General features: G+C 47.1%; 1 protein-coding gene across 3 annotated transcripts in view; it reads left to right on the forward strand.

The window, feature by feature from the left end:
* LEMD1 (LEM domain containing 1) overlaps positions 1-15,225 on the forward strand; it is a 61,614-nt gene extending 46,389 nt beyond the window's left edge. For all 3 annotated transcript variants that reach the window (XM_060231315.1, XM_060231316.1, XM_060231314.1), the window contains exons 7-8: positions 12,470-12,525; positions 14,908-15,225. In XM_060231315.1, coding sequence (XP_060087298.1) covers positions 12,470-12,525; positions 14,908-15,121 — 270 coding nt within the window. In that variant the 3' untranslated portion in view covers positions 15,122-15,225. The remainder of the gene's footprint in view (positions 1-12,469; positions 12,526-14,907) is intronic.
* The last annotated feature ends 8,436 nt before the right edge of the window (positions 15,226-23,661 follow it).

A 23,661-nucleotide genomic window follows, 5' to 3' on the forward strand; every position in this document is an offset into this window, starting at 1 on the left:
CCGTCCTGCTGTGGGGGTTGGGCAGAGTAACCCTGGGGTTTTCCCTCCCCTCTTTTTGGCCATTATGCAGGTGGGGCATGACGTTACAAATTCTGAAATATCCTTTTTCATTTGTGGCCACCAGAACTGTCGGCTCACCAGGTAGAGCGTTTTTGCGTAGCCAAAATGCCCGGCCAATTTGCTGCTATGACAGTGCTGCAGTACTTCCTGGCGGAAGCTTTTGGGAACGTACAGTTTCCCTTCCCGATACCAAAATCCTCCTTCTCCCTTCACCAGCCCTTCCGGCCGCTCCTCCCCTTCTTTCTCTGTTTCTGTGATTAATTTATTCCCCCCCCCCACGTTTCGGGTTTCCCGGTCTTTTTCCCTGACCGAGTGGTCACGCCCCCCGCAACGTTAGAAGGCGGAATGAGTGAATCTATGGTCTCCTCCCGCTGGCTCTCATGTTGTGGCAGCCGAGAGAGGGCGTCGGCTAAAAAGTCCTTTGAGCCCGGTATGTCATAATGTAAAATCAAATTTGGCGATAAACCCCACCCACCTAATCTTTTTGGCGGTTAATTTTCGACACGCTGTGAGCGCTTCTAGGTTTTTGTGATCTGTCCATATCTCAAATGGTACTCTGGCTCCTTCCAGCCAGGACCACCAGGTTTTTAGGCCGAATGTCACTGCGAATGCTTCTTTTTCCCAAACTGACCAATTACGTTGTTCATTAGAAAAATTTTTTGATATATAGGCGCATGGTCTTAATCTGCCCTCTGAGTCTTTTTGCATCAATATTGCTCCGACGGCTACATCGGAAGCGTCACATTGCACCACGAAGGGTTTCAGTTCATTGGGGTGCACTAAGATTGGTTCACTACTGAACAGTTGTTTTAACTTTTCAAATGCCTTCTGGCACTCGGGGGACCATGCTATTTTCACGCTTGGTTTTTTCGCCTCTAGTCCCCGCCCCTTAGTTTTTAACAAGTCTGTTAGTGGCAACATCACTTTAGCAAATCCCTCTATGAACTCCTGGTAAAAATTTGCGAATCCGAGGAAAGATTGTAGCTGTCTACGTGTTCTCGGGGGTTCCCAATCTGGTACTGCTTTTATTTTCACCGGGTCCATGGCTAAGCCTTTTCCCGACACGCTGAACCCCAAGTAGTCTAGCTCCTTCTGATGAAATTCACACTTTGACAACTTAGCATAAAGTTTGTGCTTGAGTAGGGTGTTGAGCACTTTCCTCACCAACTTTATGTGGGAGGGTAGATCTTTTGAATAGATAATAATGTCATCCAGGTACACCACCACCCCTTTGTACAGGTACTCCCTTAGTACTTCGTTAATAAAGTTCATAAACACTCCGGGGCTCCCTGTAGTCCAAACGGCATTACTAGGTACTCGAATTGTCCCAAAGGGGTTTGAATGCTGTCTTCCATTCATCCCCTTCCTTGATTCTGACTCTGAAGTAAGCATCCCTCAGGTCTAATTTTGTAAAAATGCACCCCTCTGATATTGTGCTCAATAAATCTTTGATTAGGGGGATGGGATAAGTGTTTGACATAGATATGGCATTTATCCCACGAAAATCTGTGCAAAGTCTAAGCCCCCCATCCTTCTTCTTTCTGAATAACACTGGGGCCGCGTGCAGTGCTGTGGCTGGTCGGATGAACCCCGTTTAAGTTTTTGTCCAAGAATTTTCTCAGCTTCGCTTTTTCTGCCCATCCCATCGAGTACAGTTTTGCTTTGGGTAGTTCTTGCTCCGGGATGAGTTCAATAGCATAGTCTGTACTTCTGTGTGGGGGTAGTTCATCCGCTTCCTTCTCGCTTAACACTTTACGTAAGTCTCGGTATTCTTTCGGGATGGACCGTACCTCTTCTATGGCTAAGCATAGTCTCTCATTCTGAGGGGGAGGCAAGGGGCCCCATTCTACTGACCAGTGGTGATGGGTGCACTTTTTGCTGTCAAAGTCTATAGTTTGCTCTGCCCACTGGATGTTTGGTTGATGTCTCGCCAGCCACCCTACCCCTAGTACTACGTCGAAGGATGAGGAAGGGGCAATTACAAACACTTCCATGTCCCAATGTTCTTTGATTCCTACCGGAAAGAATTGGGTTTCTTCTACGCATGGTTCCCCCTTCATTACTGTCCCGTTCATCTGTTCGAATTGCAACGGATGGGGTAGGGGTGTCCTGGCTAACCCTAGTGCTTCGACTAGTCTTGGGGTGATGATTTCTCTAGTACACCCGGAGTCGATTAGCGCTCGGGTGTGCATAAACGCTTGGAATTTGGATTTAACAACGTTAAAGGGACTAAGAATAGTTCTCCCGATATTCTCACCCGCAGTGGTGCCAGTGTGGCGTCGACCTGCCTTTCGGCACCGCTTAGGGCAGGTCGTGCTCGTTTCCCGACGGCTTGGCTTCCTCTTCCGACTCGTTCCCCCTGGTAAAATCCTCGTCAAGCACCGCCAATAGTGCCGTGTTGCCCCGACTGGGCTCTTTTGGTCTCCCCAGGGTCTTCTTTGCCTGGGACCGGTTGTCTTCGGTGCAGAGGGGGGGGGCTCGAGGTTTCTCCGGGCATTCCCCAACCAGGTGCCCCGGGTCGCCACATCGATAGCATCTGCGGGTGGCAGACCCTTTTGCGGAGCTACTTGGCGTTGTTGGTTTTTTGGACTCAGTCTTTGCCCCTAACCGAGCCTTACGCCCCCCTCTGCTCCCCTCTCGCTGTCGCTGCAGGGCCACCCTATCCATGTTGGTTTCCACTTCGCCTGCCAGTTGCACCCCCCCCACCAGCGTGGTTGGTCGTGCCTGGTGGAGGGCCCGATCCAGGAGGGCGGATTTGAGACCGCTCTGGTAGGCCTCGATCTTCATCACTTCGTTCCATCCCCTCACCTGGGCGTAGTGGGCCTGGAATTCCGCCGTGTACTCTCTCACCGAGCGGGTTCCTTGCTTCAGGTCTTTCAGTGCGTTGAGAGCCCGAGCCTCTCGGAGGGGGTCCTCGTATTGGCGCAGCATGGCTTGTAGAAAGGCATGCACACTTCCCAGCTCCGGGCTTCTCGATTTATACAAACTCACGTACCATCTTCGGGCTGCTCCTGTGAGTTTCGATCCCAGATAATCCACCCGGCTCGGTTCATCCAGGAAACTGGCCCCCCAGTAGTGCATGTAGCTGGTGGCCTGGATGGTGAAGTACTCTACTACTTCTGGGTCCCCGTCGAACTTGAGTTCGAGCTCGCGGGGTTTTCCTGGTTCTCGAGGTGCAGGACCTCCGGGAGGGGGTTCCGGTGGCGCCGGGGCTCCTCCGCCGGGATTCAAAGGTTGCAGCGGCGCAGGTGGCCCAAATCCTCGGGGTTGCCAGTGTTCCATCTCCCATAGCACCTGCAGGCGGTCGATCTGCCTCCCTACCTCCTGGGCGACTGCCTGGGTGTTGCTCTGGATCTCGCTTCGGAGGTCCCTCGCCAGCCCTTTCATCTGGGTTTTCACCTTCCCCAAGATTTTCTCTTCAAGGCGGGCAACTCCATCTTCTTTCCCCGGAGCCCCAGCTCTTTCATCCTCGTCCTCTGAGTCGGGTAGGCGCACGCGGGACACATCGACCTCTTCTCCCGGCTCTCCTGCCTCAGGCCTGGTGAGGAGGGTCTCATGTCGGGCTGGGGCTTTGTCCATCAAGGTGGTGGATGTCCTCGGCTTCCACTGCTTCAAATGTTCCCTTTGATATGCATGGTAACTACAATCTCACAAAGGCTGGGGTTAGTATAGAAAAGTCCATTTGGATAGTATTTTATTATCTCAACATGATAGAGTTACAGAGTCTGACAATACCTTTGTGGGGCTAGTGTTCTTAAGAACCCTACAGTCATGCTGTCTTTATAATAATCCATTTATGGATGGGCACACTGAAGGAGTTTTACAGTGTTAGTTATAGAATCATAGATGTTATGTATTGGAACTGGAGTTTGGTCTTAGGGCCAGCAGAGACTTGGCTGAGCTTGAGACTCTAAAACAATAGCCACCTGGATTCCGGAAGGAGGCCCATCAGGGATCATTAAGCCATCTATTAACCTATAGTCGTGTGTATTTTATTTATTTATTTAATTTATATCCCGCCCTCCCCACCAAGGTAGGCTCAGGGCGGCTAACAATATGAGGGTCAGCAATAGCATGCCCAACCATTTAACAGTAAATATAAACAATATTAAATATTAAAACGTTAAAACATTTAAAACATCTGGTGCTAATTCAATGTATCCAAACAACAAGATCTTCATCATGGTCTCTGTGCAATCACACACATGGGTCTTGCCGCAGGCAACGTATTCATACCTTGGAGTCTCCAATAGCTCGCCTAGAGCGTTTTTTGGTTCGCTTTTCGCTCGCCCTGAGGAGCAGGCATTGACTGCGCATGCCTGGAGCGAGCGGGAGGCGCCATTCAGTTTTTTCCTTTCCGCCACCCGGTCAACACCTACCTTGCTGCGTTCCTCTTTCCTCAGCTCGTCTTCTCCTGTTTGGTATCGTATTCTCCTTTTTCTCTTATCTCCTTTCTTCTATCATTTTTCGTCCTTATAAAAAAATTTTAAAAGCCCTTTTTCTGCGCTTTCCTTTCCCTGTTTTTCTCCCCTCCCTTGTCCGGAGCATATGGAAGGGAAAATTACTTTCAAAAAGTGTCGGAGATGTGGATCTAAAATCAGATGGACACTCGCACTGTCTTTTCTGCTTGGGTGAAGCTCATCGGGTAGATACTTGCCCTCATTGCGCCAACTTCGGTAAACAGGCACGAAAAAATTGAGCAGCTAGACTTCAAAGTTTCCTGCTTGAAAACACTTGGCTAAGATCCACCTGCAACCCGACATCAAACAAAAAATCGAAGACCTACCTTTTGATGGCCTTGGCCTCTTTCATTCATCCACTGATGAAGTCCTCATTTCGGTAGATGACGGCCGCAAAAGGGCGAAGCGCCTTGGAATCTCCCAGCCAGCCTTTCAGCAGTTCAATCGACCCAAGCCCTGGAGACCATCTTTTCAGAGGCGTCAATGCTCTCCTAAGCAATCCGATTACTGGAAGAGGAAACCCCCCCAGCAAAAGCAACCCTTTCAACAGAGGCCACGCTCTCAGCAGACAAAGAAGTCTTCCCAGCCAGCCAAGCAGTCACTTTGACTCCCCTCTGCATCTCACCCAACAGCTGAATCCCTGTTATCAAACGCGTCTTTTCCCATTCTACCCAACCTGGAGCTCAATCACCACGGACTCTGCCTAGGTTATGCAATCGAGTTCGTTTTGCCACCTCACCACTACTATTTCACTGTTACTCCACCATCCCCTCATTTCAAACAAGAGATTCTGGACCTGCTCCAAAAAAATGCCATAGAACCTGTTCCTCCTCACCATCGGGAGACAGGTTTCTACTCACGATATTTCCTGGTGCCCAAGAGGGACAAGGGCAAGCAACCCATTCTGGATCTCAGGAGACTAAACAAGCGGATAGTCTACAAGAAATTCAGAATGATCTCCATCCAATCCATCCTACCCTTAATTCCGCAGGATTCCTGGATGGCATCCCTGGATCTCCAGGATGTTTATTTCCATGTGACCATCAGACCTCAGCACCACAAATATCTTTGCTTTGCCATGGGACAACATCACTTCCAGTATCGATCCCTCCTGTTCGGTCTGTCCACCACCCCAAGAGTGTTTACGAAATGCATGGCAGTGGTCGCAGCTGCCCTGCGTCTTCGCAACATTCCAGTGTTCCCATACATAGACAACTGGTTACTCATCGTTCCCACAGCACATCAACTGGCGAAGAATCTCAAAACAACTCTCTCTCTTCTCGCCTCCCTGGGCCTGTGTGTGAATGCTACTAAATCTCACCCCACCCCAACTCAGGACCTACAGTTTATAGATGCTTGTCTCTGCACCTCTCCTCACCTCGTTTTTCTTCCCATGGATTGTGCCCACACTATTCTGTCCTTGGCCCAGGAGGTCATACGTGCCCCAACGCAACCTGTAATCACTTTCCAATGTCTTCTGGGCCTCATGGCTGCAACAATCTCTGTTCTTCGATTCGCAAGACTGCGCATGAGGCCTCTCCAGCTTTGGTTTGTTCGTGCCTACCATCCACACGTACAACCACAGAATACTGTTCTCATGGTACCTCAGAGGGTTCAGCTCTCCCTTGTCTGGTGGACAGTACCAGACAATTTAATTTGCGGAATGCCCTTTGTTCTTCTTTCTTCGTCTGTCATCGTGACTACAGATGCCTCCAAGTGGGGATGGAGAGCCCACTTAGAGGACAAGACTGTCAGGGGTCTGTGGACTGCGCCCGAGAGGGCTATGCATATAAACTGCCTAGAACTCATAGCTGTTCACAGGGCTCTTCAATCATTCCTTCCGTCTGTGATTAACCAACATGTCCAGATCACAACCGACAATATGGCCACAGTTTTCTATGTGAACAAGCAGGGCGGTACCAGATCTATCCGTCTGTGCCGCATAGCCATACTTCTTTGGGAATGGTGCATCAAAAATAGCATCTACCTGACTGCCATTCACCTTCCAGGGACAGAAAATGTCTTGGCTGATTCTCTCAGCCAGATTCGCATAGATGACCACAAATGGTCCCTCAATCCATGCTACTTGCATCGCATCTTTGCATGCTTCGGGACTCCAAGAGTTTTTGCTACGAAGGACAATTCGAAATGCCCTCTCTTTTATACCAGGAGAGGCAACAATGCTTTCCTTCACAGTTGGAGGGGTCCTCTTCATTACCTTTTTCCACCAACCCCTCTAATTACCCAATCTCTACTCAAAATTGCTTGAGACTGTACAGACTGCATACTGATAGCACCATGGTGGCCACGGCAACTGTGGTTCACGAGACTCCTTCAAATGTCCCATCACACTTATCGCTGCCTTCCCCTGGCAGACGATCTCCTCACCCAGAATCACGGCCAGGTATGGCACCACAACCCCCAAATTCTAGGACTTACAGCTTGGAGAATTCGGCTACATCTTTACCACCGAGAGTAGTGGAAGTTATCCTGAATGCTAGAAAACCTTCTACCAGGCACTCATACCAGTGCAAGTGGAAACGCTTCTGCTCCTTTGCATCCTCTCAACAACTTGATTCAGAGTCTGTACCTCTCCCTTCGATCCTGGAATAAGAACATAAGAGAAGCCATGTTAGATCAGGCCAATGGCCCATTCAGTCCAACACTCTGTGTCACACAGTAGCAAAATTTTTATATACACACACACACACACTGTGGCTAATAGCCACTGATGGACCTCTGCTCCATATTTTTATCTAAACCCCTCTTGAAGGTGGCTATGCTTGTGGCCGCCACCACCTCCTGTGGCAGTGAATTCCACATGTTAATCACCCTTTGGGTGAAGAAGTACTTCATTTTATCCGTTTTAACCTGTCTGCTCAGCAATTTCATCGAATGCCCACGAGTTTTTGTATTGTGAGAAAGGGAGAAAAGTACCTCTTTCTCTACTCTCTCCATCCCATGCATTATCTTGTAAACCTCTATCATGTCACCGCGCAGTCAACGTTTCTCCAAGCTAAAGAGTCCCAAGCGTTTCAACCTTTCTTCATAGGGAAAGTGTTCCAGCCCTTTAATCATTCTAGTTGCCCTTTTCTGGACTTTCTCCAATGCTATAATATCCTTTTTGAGGTGCAGCGACCAGAACTGCACACAGTACTCCAAATGAGACCGCACCATTGATTTATACAGGGGCATTATGATACTGGCTGATTTGTTTTCAATTCCCTTCCTAAGAATTCCCAGCATGGTGTTGGCCTTTTTTATTGCAAACGCACACTGTCTTGACATTTTCAGTGAGTTATCTACCACGACCCCAAGATCTCTCTCTTGGTCAGTCTCTGCCAGTTCACACCCCATCAACTTGTATTTGTAGCTGGGATTCTTGGCCCCAATGTGCATTACTTTGCACTTGGCCACATTGAACCGCATCTGCCACGTTGACGCCCACTCACCCAGCCTCAACAGATCCCTTTGGAGTTCCTCACAATCCTCTCTGGTTCTCACCATCCTGAACAATTTAGTGTCATCCGCAAACTTGGCCACTTCACTGCTCACTCCCAACTCTAAATCATTTATGAACAAGTTAAAGAGCATGGGACCCAGTACTGAGCCCTGCGGCTCCCCACTGCTTACTGTCCTCCACTGTGAAGACTGCCTATTTATACTCGCTCTCTGCTTCCTATTACTCAGCCAGTTTTTGATCCACAAGAGGACCTGTCCTTTTACTCCATGACTCTCAAGCTTTCTAAGGAGCCTTTGATGAGGAACTTTATCAAATACCTGCTATCTCTGCAGGTGTCGGGGCTCAGATATTCTTCTTTAAAGGTTCACCTTTCAGCCATTTCTGCTTTCCACAAGCCTATTGACGGTCAGACTGTTTTCTCCCATAGACTGTCCAAATCATTCCTCAAGGGCATGCCGCACCTTCACCCTCCTATCAAACCGATTGTGCCAGTTTGAAGTTTGTTAGTTCTTGCACAACTTATTAACCCCTGTTTGAACCCTTGGCCACTGTGAACCTTAATCTTCTCTCTTGGAAGACTGCCCTGTTGGTTGCTCTCACCTCTGGCAAGCGGGCCAGTGACTTGTGTGCCTTCCGCTCTGACCCACCTTATACAGTTTTTCATAGGAACAAAGTGGTCTTGAGAGCGGATCCTGCTTTCTTACCCAAGGTTGTATCGAAATTTCATCTTTCAACTTCTAATTCGTTGCCCACATATTTTCCTGATCCTAAGGACTCCAGACAAAGAGCTCTACACACCCTCGACGTCAGAAGAGCTTTGTCTTTTTACCTGTCTTGTACACAACTGTTCCGTAAGGACCCTAACTTATTTGTGGCTTACAGCAGTCCTCAAAGAGGATGCAAAATTTCTACCCAGAGACTCTCTAAGTGGGTATCCATTGCAATCTGTTTGTGCTACGAAGTTGCTAAGCAACCTTTACCTGAAGGCCTTAAGGCTCACTCAACTAGAGCAGTCTCAACCTCCTCAGCCTTCCGGGAGGGCATCTCTTTAGAGGACGTCTGTGCTGCTGCATCACGGTCCTCGCCATCCCCGTTCGTCTCACACTATGCCTTGGACGTTTGTGCCAGACGGGACGCCTCTTTCGGCCAAGCGGTCCTCACGTCCATCTTCCACTGAAATCACCCCAGGTGAGTGCATGCATACATTGTAAGTATGAAAATGTCTTTTTCTTGCCAGCACCCACCTTCCTTTTGACTTTCAGCTTGCTGGTCACCCATGTGTGGGACTGCACAGAGACCACGATGAAGATAAACAGGTTGCTTACCTGTAACTGAGGATCTTCGAATGGTCATCTGTGCAGTCACGCCCACCCAGCCTTCCCCTCTGCTGGCTTTTCTGCCTTGGTTTTTACCTTTGTAAACTGTCAGTAGTGGCTGGAAGAAACTGAGTGGGAATGGCACCTTCCACTCGCTCCAGGCATGCGCAGTCGATGCCTGCTCCCCAGGGCAAGCGAAAAGCGCACCAAAAAACGCTCTAGGCGAGCTACTGGAGACTCCGAGGTATGGATCCGTTGCCTGCGGCGAGACCCATGTGTGTGACTGCACAGATGACCACTCGAAGATCATCAGTTACAGGTAATCAACCTGTTTATATTAGTGGTGGTAATCAGACTGGTCGATTTTTAAACTTCTCAAGGTCCCAGACAAGCCACTGGTGGTGTTTCTGTGCCCAATCCATCACTGTAGCTGTCATTATGAAAAAGTGTGGTGGAAGAGTGCCATTTTGCAGGCCGTGTGGAACTGTGTGAGCTCTCGCAGGGCCCTCACCTCCGGCAACTCATTCCACCAGCTAGGAGCATCAATGGAAAAGACTCTGGCTCTTGTTTATGCAAGCCTAGCTTTTTTGATGCTGGGGACCATCTGTCAGCGCAGGGTTCATTGACTCTTCAAAATAATAGAACTCTTTCTTTTGAAATAAGTTTCTTTTATTGAATATACAATGTTACTGCTGCAGAAGGTCTTTGAGAGTGATAACATACATGGAACAAGCACTAGCATTTATGGGGGCACATCAAAGACAGGGGCCTTTAAATCATTCTCAAAACAAAGTTACTTTCCCTCTCTAAGGTGTTTGATTCACACGCTGGCTATCTCCTTCCCTGGGCCATCCACCCTCCCCCTTTCGGCCGATGTCCTTGCGGCGGCTGGGAAGCGGCGGCACCTCCCTCTGGTCTTCCCGCCGTTTATGGCTTCTGGCGCCCTGCTCTTCCCTCCCCCTGGTTGGCATACCTAGCATTCTATCAAAGGGCCCTAGGGTTAGTTCTAAGCAAATAAACAGTATAGACAATGTGGTTAGGATCAATAGGATGCAATTGAACACAAGCTGACACCATCAACCGGTTTCGGGTTCCGGACCAAAGTGCTCGCTGGGGCATATATGGGGAAAGGCAGTCCCTAAGGTATGCAGGTCCCTGGCCATAATGGTGTAATGGGATGATGGTAATGGGTTTTTGGGTGGGGAGGTTTGCATGCATATAAGCAGGGCCGTTGGTCCTGCCAGACAGTTCTGTTCCTATCTCATTATGCTGAATCATTGAATAAAGAGCTGAACTCACTATCTCTTGGGTGTCCTCATGCTTTGAACCCAGTACATTTTAATAGAGTTAGAAGGTGCCTCCTGGGTCATCTAGTCCAACCCCCTGCACAATGCAGGAAACACACAAATACCTACCCCAAATTCACAGGATCGTCATCGCTGTCAGATGGCCATCTAGCTTCTGTTTAAAAACTTCCAAGGAAGGAGAGCCCACCACCTCCCGAGGAAGCCTGTTCCACTGAGAAATCGCTCTAACGGACAGGAAGTTCTTCTTAATGTTGAGCCGAAAACTCTTTTGATTTATTTTCAACCCATTGGTTCTGTTTCTACCTTCCGGGACCACAGAAAACAATTCCACACCATCCTCTATATGACAGCCCTTCAAGTACTTGAAGGTAGTGATCATATCACCTCTCAGCCGCCTCCTCTCCAGGCTAAACATGCCCAGCTCCTTCAACCTTTCTTCATAGGACTTGGTCTCCAGACCCCTCATCATCTTCGTCACCCTCCTCTGGACCCGTTCCAGCTTGTCTATATCCTTCTTAAAATGTGGTGCCCAAAACAACACAATACTCCAGGTAAGGTTTTACCAGAGCAGAGTAAAGCAATACCATTACATCACGTGATCTGGACTCTATACATCTGTTGATACAGCCCATAATTGCATTTGCCTTTTTAGCTACCACATCACACTGTTGACTCATGTTCAGCGTATTATCCACTAAGACCCCTAGATCCTTTTCACACATCCTACTGCTAAGACAAGTCTCCCTCATCCTAAAACTATGCGTGGGATTTTTCCTACCGAATTGCAGAACTTTACATTTATCCCTGTTAAAATTAATTTTATTGGTTTTAGCCCAGTTTTCCAGCCTGTCAAGGTCTTCCTGTATTTTGTTTCTGTTTTCTACTATGTTTGCAACCCCTCCCAATTTAGTATCATCGGCAAATTTAATAAGCATTTCCTCTATTCCTTCATCCAAATCGTTTATAAAGATGTTGAACAAAACAGGTCCCAGGACAGATCCTTGAGGCACTCCACTTGTCACTCCTCTCCAAGAGGATGAGGAACCATTCACAAGCACTCTTTGGGTGTGATCTGTCAACCAGTTACAGATCCAGCTAACAGTAACAGGATCCAAACCACATTTTACCAACTTGTCAACAAGGATAGTGTGTGGAACCTTATCAAAAGCCTTACTGAAATCAAGATAAACGACGTCTACAGCATTCCCCTGATCCAGCAAGGGGAATCTTTCTCAAAAAAAAGAAATTGGGTTAGTCTGACATGACTTGTTCTTGAGAAACCCATGCTGGCTCTTAGTAATCACATCCATTCTTTCTAAATGTTCCAGGACCGACTTTTTGATGATTTGTTTTAAAACTTCTCCAGGTATAGACGTCAAGCTGATGGATCGGTAGTTACCTGGATCCTCTCTTTTCCCCTTCTTGAAGATAGGGACAACATTAGCTCGCCTTCAGTCTTCCGGCACCTCTCCTGTTCTCCAATATTCCACAAGCAGTGTTAGTCCTACAGAAATACAGTTTAGGTGCATCTAAGTCTCTAAGGAAAGGTGTTGGGGGGCACAGTTCATCCATACTTACAGCAACCACTTCTCAGGTTCCAGTGTGAGAAACCATTTGGAGTGAGTTAAGTGTCGTCTTGGACTGTGATAATGGAGCCATTTGAGTTTATAACTGAGCAAATTCAATTGCAGGGCACCTTGATGCCATATGTTCTATGTGACAGTCTCCATAAACTATAAGGTTTCCCCATGCCCCTCAAAAGGAGGCTGATTCTTTAGTTTGTATGAACAGAAATCATTGTCATAAAAATATATAGGATGCTTGTAAAATCACACTGTTCATGAACCTTTTCTCTTTTTGCAGAAAAGTGATATACCACACGAAGACTATGGTTATCCTGAAGCTAACGCAGGACAAAGGTAAATCTCTTCCAAAGTGTACCTAAAGTGGCTGACTCATATGCTATGAGGATCAGTGGGCCTTTCTTTCTCTTGGAATGTTACATGTGAACCTCATGAACAGCTGACAAAGAAGCATTTGAAACTAGTTTGCAAGTCACTCTGGCATTATCACAAATGGCAGTTTTAGCTGTTACTTGGCCTTGGAGACTGCCATGTGCTTATACTAAGCAGATAATGGAAGCACAGTGGTAGTTTCTCAAAGCATATTTTCAGCGCAGCCACTGCCTTATGTCTATAACCATTGATTCTTAAAGAAAATGACCATCTGAAGATACAGTCAATGAAATGCCAGGGGCACATGTTTTGTATAGTGTTTTTTTAAAGCATTTATTACAGGATGCATTTATATTGGAGGACATAGCTAATGTGGAAGAGGAGTACTGAAGAACAACAGCTCAAGACAAAGATTGAATGATGTGGTGTTCAGCCCTTCTAAGAACAAGCCAAAGATTGGAGCTCTTTGGCATTCCCACCTTATAGTTGCAGGCTGAAAAATAGTAGCAAGAGGCATGTATAGTAGGAATGCTTTAGCAGTAGTCTGGCAAGGTCAAATGGCTTGATCACTTTCAAAGATTCTGGAGATAAGCAAGTGAGGAGGTGAAGCACATGAATAATAGTTTGCACATATGTCTGGAATGCAAGCCATTGCTTGGAGCCTAGACTACGGTTAACACAGTCCATGGTTTGATGTTATATCTAAACCATACTTGTTTGTGCATGTCGATGTGTGATATATATTTATCTTCTACACAGAATGAGATTAGCATTATGCATGGATTTGGTTTATACATAGATTTTCCATTGTCCATTTAAAAAGTGGCAATGTGCCCTCCACCCCAAACAAATTATTTTATGCTTCTACTACTCTAGTTCATAGAAAACAGTATAAATGCTTCATTCAGATATGGAAGAGGCTTTGGAAGGTATAAAGAGCCCCATGGCGCAGAGTGTTAAAGCTGCAGTACTGCAGTCCTAAGCTCTGCTCATGACCTGAGGTTCGATCCCTGGTGGAAGCTGGTTTTTCAGGTAGCCAGCTCGAGGTTGACTCAGCCTTCCATCCTTCCAAGGTTGGTAAAATGAGTACCCAGCTTGCTGGGAGGAAAGTATAGATGACTGGGGAAGGCAGTGGCAAACCATCCTGTAAAAAGTCTGCCGTGAAAGCAACGTCACCCCAGAGTCAGAAACGACTGGTGCTTGCACAGTGGACCTTTCCTTTTCCTTTTCCTTGGAAGGTATATTTTAATACAGACTTGTTATCAGTGTTGTGTACAAATTCTGAAAATGTACAAATAAATCAAGCTTGAAGCATTCTAGTGAATGAATTATTTAGAACACTGTTGATAATGTCAGTTGGGCTGTCACCCAGTGGGGGAAAAATCTGCAGAAAATTCCTGTGAGAATGTGGGAGAGAAACCCTCAAACCAGTCTCTTACCTGGTAATGTTGGGTTAGTACTTTGTGCAATTTACTGTGACCCAGTAGTACTACAGCCCAGTTAACTAAGAAACATAGGAATGGACTTGGGTAAAACAAAATGAGAAGAACTGAGGCAAAAAAGCTGGCCGGAAATGAAGAGCTTAAGATTTCTGAAAAGGTGCAGGACTGCAAGCCTCAACATTTTAAAGAGAGCACAATGTCCCGAACAAAAACTTTTCCAAGAACCACTGTACCTTATAAATGCCAATTTTACAGGACGAATGTTGTCTTTGGATGCAGCCTGGGCCTGTGTTTACTGGGCAGCCCTGTGTTTACTGGGCAGATTTGTGGATCCTATATTGTTTCAATACTGATGGCTGTGGTTAATTGTTTTTGTAGGGTGGGAGAAAAGGGTACCACCACTATAATTGTGTGTCTGTTACAACTTCTGATGTCATTTGCATCTGTATTTGGGAGCTAAAACTATCAATAATTAAGAAACACCAGGGTAAATTTGTATCAAACTCTGTGCTATTCTGTTGCATGCTTAAAACCATGTTGAAGAACAATTTCTTGACAACTCTATGGGCTAAATTTGAATTGCCAGTGTCTCACCAAAAAAATGTTTTAAATTACCTAGATACATGTGTAGCAGTTAGCTTTATAATATTTTGACTTTTTTTCCTGTTTTGCAGTTTTGAATACTAGTCAAGCTTAAGACAGCATTTCTAGATTGGAGAAAAAATTGAGTGCATCCAATGAAGTAGATCCAGTGACTCCTCTACTAAGTGAGGGATCTTCCTCCAGCAGAAGTAATCTTTCTTCAAGACTCCTCACTTAGCAGAAGAGGGCCCTTTTATCCAGCTTGGTGTTTTTCCTAGGATTTTGAAAATATGATCTTTGGCATTACCTCTTGTTTTTCTAGCACTAGAAGAAGATCCACAAAGGAGAATCCCCTTTCAGTGAAGAAAGGTCCTGAAATCAAATCCCAGGTTGTACCTGAGCAACAAGATGAAGGATTTATACCAATGCGTGTAAAGATGGCTGTATTTGCCATCTTTGTTTTCATCCTTTTTGTATATGTAACTATGGAAACTAATCGAGATAATCCATTCATAGCCTTCATTTCTGGGATATGAGTGTAGCCCTGTCCTATATAGAATTGCAAGACCAAAGAAGGCTTTCTCTTTAACTGTGTATGAATAAGTTTGGATAGTTAATTAAAAGGCAAAAGGGGGACCAACCAGTGTGTGTGTGTTCTTTTATTTAAAATCTGTTATATGTAACAGTCTAGCCTTTAAACATGTATATGTAAATGAGTATTTCCTTTGTCAGTTTAAAGGAAGTTGCTCAGTTTAGTGAATTAGCATTCCCTTTCTAAACTTTAGAAGATTTTATCTATAAAATAATAAAAGCCCTTTCACTTTGGCAAAACTGAGCAACCTGATTAGTTGGGACTGGGTGGGACTGTGGTGCATCAACCTTTGGCCTGTCAAACTATCAGTCAAGAGTACTTGTGTGCCTAAGTGGCTGTTGCTAGCCAGCAAAGCTGATTCTGTCAGTAAAAGGCAACCAACCTTAATTCTGGCAGTTACCAGCTCTCCTTACTTTCCCATTACTGAACCGCCTGTCGTACTGATTCACAGAGGCAAGAAAGAATCCCTTCCCTCGATTGGCTGAAGGAGGAGGAGGGAAACAGCCAGAGAAAGTTTTCCCATGATTGACTGAGGTCTCCTCCCTATCCTCCTCTGGAGAGGGGAAAAAATTGTGTCCTGTGGCAACAGACCAGATACACAGAGAGAGAGATGGAAGGGAAGTGAAAAAGAGAGATTGAAGTCCTGTGCTTAAGACCAACAACAATATTAGAGACAGACTGTTGGTTTGACAGGTATCACTAAAGGCCTTTGAGGCAGAACTCATTGGTGCCAGTCCTGACAAAGGCTGCCATTCCAGGTTGGTGGGAAACTCCTGGAGATTCTGTGGTGGAGTTTGAGTAGGGCATAGGAGTTGGGGCTTCAGGTCTGCCAGACACAAGTTCTTGCTGTGGAAATTGACTGGGTGATTTCAGACCTGTCACAGACTTCCAACCTAACCTGCCTCACAGGGTTGTTGTTCAGATCAAAGTGGGGAGAGGAGAATGTAAGCTGCTTTCATTTCCCCACTACTACCATGGAGAGAAAGACTGTCCTTTTTTATGTAGAGGCTGCAGGGAAGGGATGGCAATGGAAAGCTGAAGTCAGAGGGGCAGATAAAGGGAAGGAGATAGGGTTGCCAGGTTAGGACATTTCTGAGGATTTAAGGGGTGGGGCCTGGAGATGGTGGGGTTTGAGGAGGGATGGGACCTCAGACAGGTACAATGCAATTTCCTCCTGGGGAACTACTGTTGCTAATCTCCACATGAGGGCTGGAGATCTCTCAAAATTACAGCTGCTCTCCAGATAGCAGAAATCAGCTCCCCTTGCCTTCACTTGGGTGGGTGGGAAGACAACAAGGGTGGGGGGGCACTCACCAAAGCCTCTTTCTAGAGCCTGTTGTATTTTTCTCCACAACGGTCCTTATTCCTAGTATATATATATAATTCACGGATGGTGGAGGCCAAATGGAGCTCTCCCATTGGCTTAGGGGTGCCTTCCATGCACTCCGTAAACCACTGGCCCATCATGGCTCAGTCAGTGACTCTGGCCTCCCATTGGCTGACTCCCTTGCCCCCGCCTACTGCAGGACCAGGAAAGTTGAACAAACCACCAAAATAGTTTTACTTTAGAGACAGCCGCATCTCTTAACTCTTCTCTGTGTCCTCTCTGTCAAGCAGCCTCATGAAAGGCATTGCCGGCAACAGACCTCTGCCACCCCATTGACAGCACACGCGGCCTCTGAAGGCCGCAGAAAAAGCCAGGGAGCTGCAGCCACCATAATGTGACGAGATGGCAAGGCCTGGCCCCATTGGGAGCATTCCCTCACAGGCCATGACTGTCACCTTTCCTGTCACTCCCTCCTTCCCTTAGCCTTGCCCCTAGCCAGAGGCTGTTGCTAGGCAACCAACTTCTGTCAGTAAAGGGAGACGCCTCAGGTGAATAGAATAGCATGTAGTCCACCCTCCAAAGCAGTTATTTTCTCCAGGATGGGGAGAGAAGTTTGTTGTCTGGAGTTCAGTTGTGATCCCAGGAGATCTTCAGGCTCCACCTGGAGGTTGGCTACCCTAGGCCTGGCAGCACCCTCTAGGTGACTTGATGCCACATGACTGGCATGACTTAACTAGGCCTGGCTGCTTGCTCCTGTTCAGCAGCAGCCCCAGTATGACAGCCACTGTGACTTAGCAGTTGCCAACTTCAGGTTGGTGAATTTCTGGAGATTTGAGGGGTGGAGCCTGAAGAGGGTGAGTTTGAGAAGGGGTGGGACCCCAGACAGGTACAATGTTATAGACACCACCTTCAAGCAGATCATTTTCTCCTGGGGAACTAGTGTTGCCAATCTCCAGGTGAAGGCTGGAGATAACACAATTACAACTGCTTTCCAGATGGCAGGGATCAATTTCCCTGGAGAAAATGGCTGCTTTGCAGGGTGGACTCTGTGTCATTATACTCTGTTGAGGTGGTTTCCTTGTTGTCTTCCCACCCAAGTGAAGGCATTAACTCCCCTCCCCCACCACCAGGGGAGCTGATGTCTGTTATCTGGAGAGCTTCTGCTTTGGTCCTCACTGTGAAGAAAGACTGTACTTTTTCTAGGTAGAGGCTGCAGGGAGGGAGGAGGAGATGAAAAGCTGAAGTCAGATCAATTCCCCTTCTCTGTGGTATACCATAATAATAATTTGATGATAATGGATTTATACTCAGCCCTCCACTCTGAATTTCAGAGTCTTAGAGCGGCTTACAATCTCCTTTACCTTCCTCCCCCACACTAGACACCCTGTGAGTAGATGGGGCTGAGAGAGCTCTCCCAGAAGCTGCTCTTTCAAGGACAGCTCCACAGCCATTCCAGCAGCTGCAAGTGGAGGAGTGATTAATCAAACCTGGTTCTCATAGATTAGAGCCCACGCACTTAACCACTACACCAAACACAACCAGGCCAGGCCAAGAAAAACCAACCACGCCGCAAGCTCACACTGATGCTAAATGCCTCAATATGACAGGGAAAGGCAGCAACAATGCACTGCAAACAAAAGGAATGCTGAGCTTCAGTGTCTCTGACTGTCGTCATGCCCCCCATGCCCTCCCATCATTATTCCTCTAATTGGCATGACTTAACTAGGCCTGGATGCTTGCTCTTGTTCAGTAGCAGCCCCCTATGACAGCCAGTGTGACTTAGTAGTTGCCAACTCCAAAGTGAGAGATTCCTGCAGATTTGAGGGGTGGAGCCTGGAGACAGGGTTTGAGGAGGGGTGGGACCTCAGGTACAATGCCATAGACTCCACCTTCCAAACCAGCCATTTCCTCCCTGGGAACCATTGTCAATCTCCAGGTAAGGGCTGGAGATCACTCAGAAGTACAACTGCTGTCCAGATGACAGACATCTGCTCTACTTGAGGTGGGGGGGGGAGTGAATGCCTTCACTTGGGTGGGAAGACGGCAAGGGTGGGTGGGTAGGGGGGTGCTCTCCCAAAGCTTCTTTCTAGAGCCTATTGTATTTTCCCTCACAACAGACCTTAGTCCTTTACTATTCCATTATTTGGATCCACTGGAGATTTCTATGAACAAAAGGTATTTGTGTCCACAGAGTATGACTTTCCCACCTCCTGCCCAAAATGTGCTTCCTGAGGATAAGAGACCCCCAGGCAGGGCCAGTTTGCCCATTAGGCAAACTAGACACTTGCCTAGGATGCTGAGAGGGGGTGTACCAAATTGGGCTCTTCCCCCCCCTCCCCACACCCAAGACAAATGTCTAGTTTGCCTTCCCATCACCCCACAGCCGTCTTCCTCCTCCCTTCCCTTTTGCGGCACCATGCTCCGCCCCCCCCCCCACGCACTCAGAGGAGCGTCGCTAGAATCGCCCCTACCCTTCTAGACATGGCCCGGGCATCTCTGTGCTCTCTCTTGAGTGAGTGCTTGACGAGGCTTTGCTTCCCCTTCACTTCAGGAACCACTGGAAGTGAGGGGGTGCGAAGCTTCATTGAGCGCTCACTCGAAAGAGCGTGGAGATGCCTAGGCCATGTCTAGAAGGGTAGGGGCGATTCTAGCGGCGTTCCTCTGAGCACACCAGGGGTGGGGTAGAAGCATGGCACTGCAGAAGGGAAGGGAGGGGGTGGAGGGTGGCAGATAGTTAGCCTGGGGTGCCATGCGCCCTTGGGCCATCCCTGCCTCCTGGAGAAGCATGGAAGGGGGGAATCAATAAAAGTCTACCATTTTTGATCCACAGAAATCTTATATGGGATAAAAGCCTCCTTTTTTGAGGCATGTGATGTGTATGCCCCAGTTTGCTTAATGCCAGTATATCAAGCAGTGAGAACTGTGACTGCACATACAGTCAGACAAATATAGGGATGCAGTTCTGTTTCTGAGTGTTAGCGCATGGATAGTAAATTGCAGAGCCAAAACCAAGAGAGCAACAGAAGCTGATGGTGCAGTGGGAAAGTAGCAATTCATTAATAATTTGATGACCTCTACACGTTTTGCACACTTCTATGTCGGGATTTTACAGTATAAGTAATCCTGCTAGAAGTAAGATTCCTGTTTGGTGGTGGTGTATACAGACACAGCCATGGCTCCTCCCAAATATGCTCATTTTATTTTCCTCATTCCTTTTGATTGGCATCTGACAAGAGTTTAAGTGCAACAGTCTGGTGGTTAACGGTTAAAAACAAACTATTCACATGATTGGTCTTAATGCTATAACATTGTGTTCCACCTGATTTTGAAAGAGATGTGAATGTTGTTTCCATTTTTAAAATCTTGAACCAAAGACTTTCATATTTGTTTGTGGTTTTCTTTTTAAAATTATAATACATAAAATTCAAATGAGTTTTATCAATGGCAACCAACTGCATTACTGATTTTGAAGTTGCAGCTTTTATAGCTCTGTGATAACCACACAAACTCACTCTCAAATATGGTGAAAGGACAAAAGGTATGTGATGAATTTATGTTTCTTTTTGCCTGTGAATGCCAACCTCTTGATGTAATTTCTACTATCGCCAATAAAGTGCTTTATTATACTTTCTTCCTCCCATCCACATAGATTGCACACTCTGTGATTTTACCCTGTGATAATAAGGGACTGCAAGCAATCTAACTGTCATTCATCTGCTTCAGTTAAAGTTTCCTGTGATTGCCTTCTGACATGATTTAGTAGAAAGAAGGAACGTTGGACTGAGACCTTCGTACACACCACTGAGATTGATATTGTCTCATTACCCTGTGCAAAAAGCCAAGAATAGGGAACACTGACCAGTGAAATTTGAAATCTGACTTGTTTTCTTCAGTGCTTGAGTCTGTTAAAATCTTAACCCTTCTTTTAAATGTAAAGTTTTCATCCCAGAATAATGCATTATTGTCTGACTTTTTGATATGTATGTAGCTCACCCCATTTTTCCAAGTTAGATGTTCTGCTTGTATTTGAGTTCTCTGCCACGACTGTCCTTTTGTGCCTGTGTGCATGACTTGTAAAATGGGTAAAGTTTTTTTCTATTATGTCTTCTGTGTACTTAATTGTGATGTGTATGAGTGGAAGTAGTCTGTAACCGGGCTCACCTGTTTGTGTTATCTACTCTATAGCTTCAATTCTTGCTTTGTAATGCATAGTTACTTATAGTCTTAAAATACTGTGTTTTAATAGCAACTGCTTTTACAAAAAGATACTTCTCTGTGTGTTTTGTCAAATGGTCTTCTCCCCTTGGATTGTGTACCAGCCAGAAACACTCAACTTGCTGCACATTTTCAAGCATTGGAGTTATACCTTGGAGTTACGCCAGCTAAAACAAGGACTTAGACAACTAGAGAGGCAGTGGCGGCGCACTCGCAACAAAGCGGCGAGAACATCCTATAGATAGTTTATGAGGTCTTATGAGATGGCACTCAAGGCTGCAAAGAAAGATTACTTCGCAGCCAAGATTGCGTCTGCAAATTCGTGCCCAGCTCAATTGTTTAAAATAATTGGATATTTAACTACACTGCCCCAGAGCAGGCCAAATGTTAGAGAATTGGAAATAGGCTGTGAGGCTTTTGCGAAATTTTTTGTGGACAAAATCACGTCGCTCCACCAGGACCTGCCCATCACATTGGATACAGTACATGAACTGGAGGCTCCGTGCCTGTCTTCTGGTTTAGTCTTGGATCATTTCGACCACTCAGCCTGGAGGAAGTTGACGGAATACTCTCCTCTGCATGCCCAACAACTTGTGATTTGGACCCGTGCCCCTCTTGGCTAATTAAATCTTGCCTGAGGGAGCTTAGATGTTCTTTATGGGACATCATAAATGGATCCCTCCTGGAGGGACGCTTTCCAACGCCCCTAAAAGAGACTCTGGTCCGCCCCCTCCTGAAAAAAAGTACAGCAGACCCGGCCGAATTGGCAAACTACCGACCGGTCTCGAATTTACCGTTTTTAGGTAAAATTATAGAGACGGCAGTGGCGTCGCAGTTGCAGGGTTTTCTGGATGACGCTTCCATCCTAGACCCTTGCCAGTCCGGCTTTCGCCCAGGCCATGGGACGGAGACAGTGCTGGTCGCCTTGGCGGATGACCTCCAGCAGCATCTGGATCGAGGCGGTGTGGCGGTGCTGATGTTGTTAGACCTGTTGGCCGCGTTCGACACGGTCGACCATCGGCTACTGACCTGCCGCCTCGCCGATGTTGGGGTTGGGGGGTTGGCCCTACAGTGGCTCTCCTCCTTCCTCAAGGATTGGGGACAAAGGGTGGCAATCGGGGGTGAGCTCTCCCAGAGATGCACACTACATTGTGGGGTGCCTCAGGGAACAGTCCTATCACCGATGCTATTTAATATCTATATGCGCCCCTTTGCCCATATTGCCAGGAGGTATGGGCTTGGGTTTCACCAGTATGCAGATGACACCCAGCTCTATCTGCTAATGGACGGCCGGCCTGGCTGTGTCCCAGAGAATTTGGACCTGGCACTGCAGGCCGTGGCAACTTGGTTGAGACTGAGTGGGCTGAAATTGAATCCAGCGAAGACAGAGGTCCTTTGCCTGGGTCGGGCACTCTGAGAGGGGAAATACCTCTCCCGGTTTTTGACGGGGCACCACTGAAAGCGGCACGCCGGGTCAAGAGCCTGGGAGTTCTACTGGAGCCTTCATTATCAATGGAGGCCCAGATAGCAGCCACTGCCAAATCAGCCTTTTTTCACCTGAGGCGGGCGAGGCCGTTGGCTCCCTTCCTAGAGCGTCGGGACCTGGCAACAGTGATCCATGCAACGGTCACCTCGAGATTAGATTACTGTAATGCCCTCTACATGGGGCTGCCTCTGTGCCGAACCCGGAAGCTGCAGCTAGTGCAGAACGTGGCTGCTAGACTGCGTCTGGGGCTCCCGAAGTGGGAGCACATACAGCCGAGGCTGTGTGAACTGCACTGGCTGCCAGTTATATACCGGATTCATTACAAAGTGCTGGTCATTACCTTTAAAGCCCTATATGGCCGAGGACCTGCCTACCTTAGGGACCGTCTCTCCCCGCACGAACCCCAGAGAGCACTGAGGTCAGCAGGGAAGAACCTGCTGACTATCCCCGGGCCAAAAGAGGCAAAACTCCAGAGTATCCGTACTCGGGCTTTCTCTGTCATGGCTCCACAGCTGTGGAATCAGCTTCCAGAAGAGATGCGGGCCCTGCGGGACTTTGAACAGTTCCGCAGGGCCTGCAAGACCATCCTGTTCCGAATGGCCTTCACTGAGTAGAACTGCTAAGTAAAACTTGCCATCCAGGTAATAGCACAAAAATATTAATTTTATTGTTTTTAGAATTTTAATGGATTTTAATTAATTGTAGTTAAAATGTTATGTTATACAATGTATGTGTTGAATTCTTGCTGTTAGCCGCCCTGAGCCTGCTTCGGCGGGGAGGGTGGGATACAAATAAAATGTGATGATGATGAAGCATTGCCCTAACTAGATATAGCAGAATCTGCCAGAATGTTGGAGGAGGGTTACATTAATCAAGCCACTTTTATCTTATCTATAGCAAGAGAATAGATCAGCAGCCCCATAGCCAGGAATTTTTTTGAAGGGGGGTGCTATGGGAGCACTAATAAGATTAATTTAAATTAAATTACCAAGAATGAAAACTCTACATATGCTTCCTCCTGGTCCTGCTGCCAGCGTAAGGGATACATGGAAGGATGGAGGAAATCACTTTGTGCTGGTGCCGACTGCCTCCTCGCTGCTTGAGCTCACCTGCCTGACTTCTCTGCTGAGCTTCTGCAAAGTCCCACAAGTCCAGGTACTTCTCGGAGTGGGGGAGGGAGGCTGCACTGTGAACCCCAGGCTCTCTCCTTCTCCTGGCCAACTGCTGAAGGAAAGAAGGTTTGGGTCAGCACAGTGGTAGCATGATGCAGCTTTAAATTGGTAGGTAAAGGGAAGATTGGGGTGGGGGCATTGTAAATTTGAAAGGGGGCGCTGCCCTCACCCCCCCCCATCCCCATGCTGACTATGACCCTGTAGATCAGTGATCCTCATGCCTTTATGGTTAAATGGATACTGTGCAAAACCTCAGTGGGATCACTACTTCTGACATTGAATAT

This window comes from Heteronotia binoei, chromosome 2 (assembly GCF_032191835.1).
Source record: "Heteronotia binoei isolate CCM8104 ecotype False Entrance Well chromosome 2, APGP_CSIRO_Hbin_v1, whole genome shotgun sequence".
Taxonomy (NCBI): domain Eukaryota; kingdom Metazoa; phylum Chordata; class Lepidosauria; order Squamata; family Gekkonidae; genus Heteronotia; species Heteronotia binoei.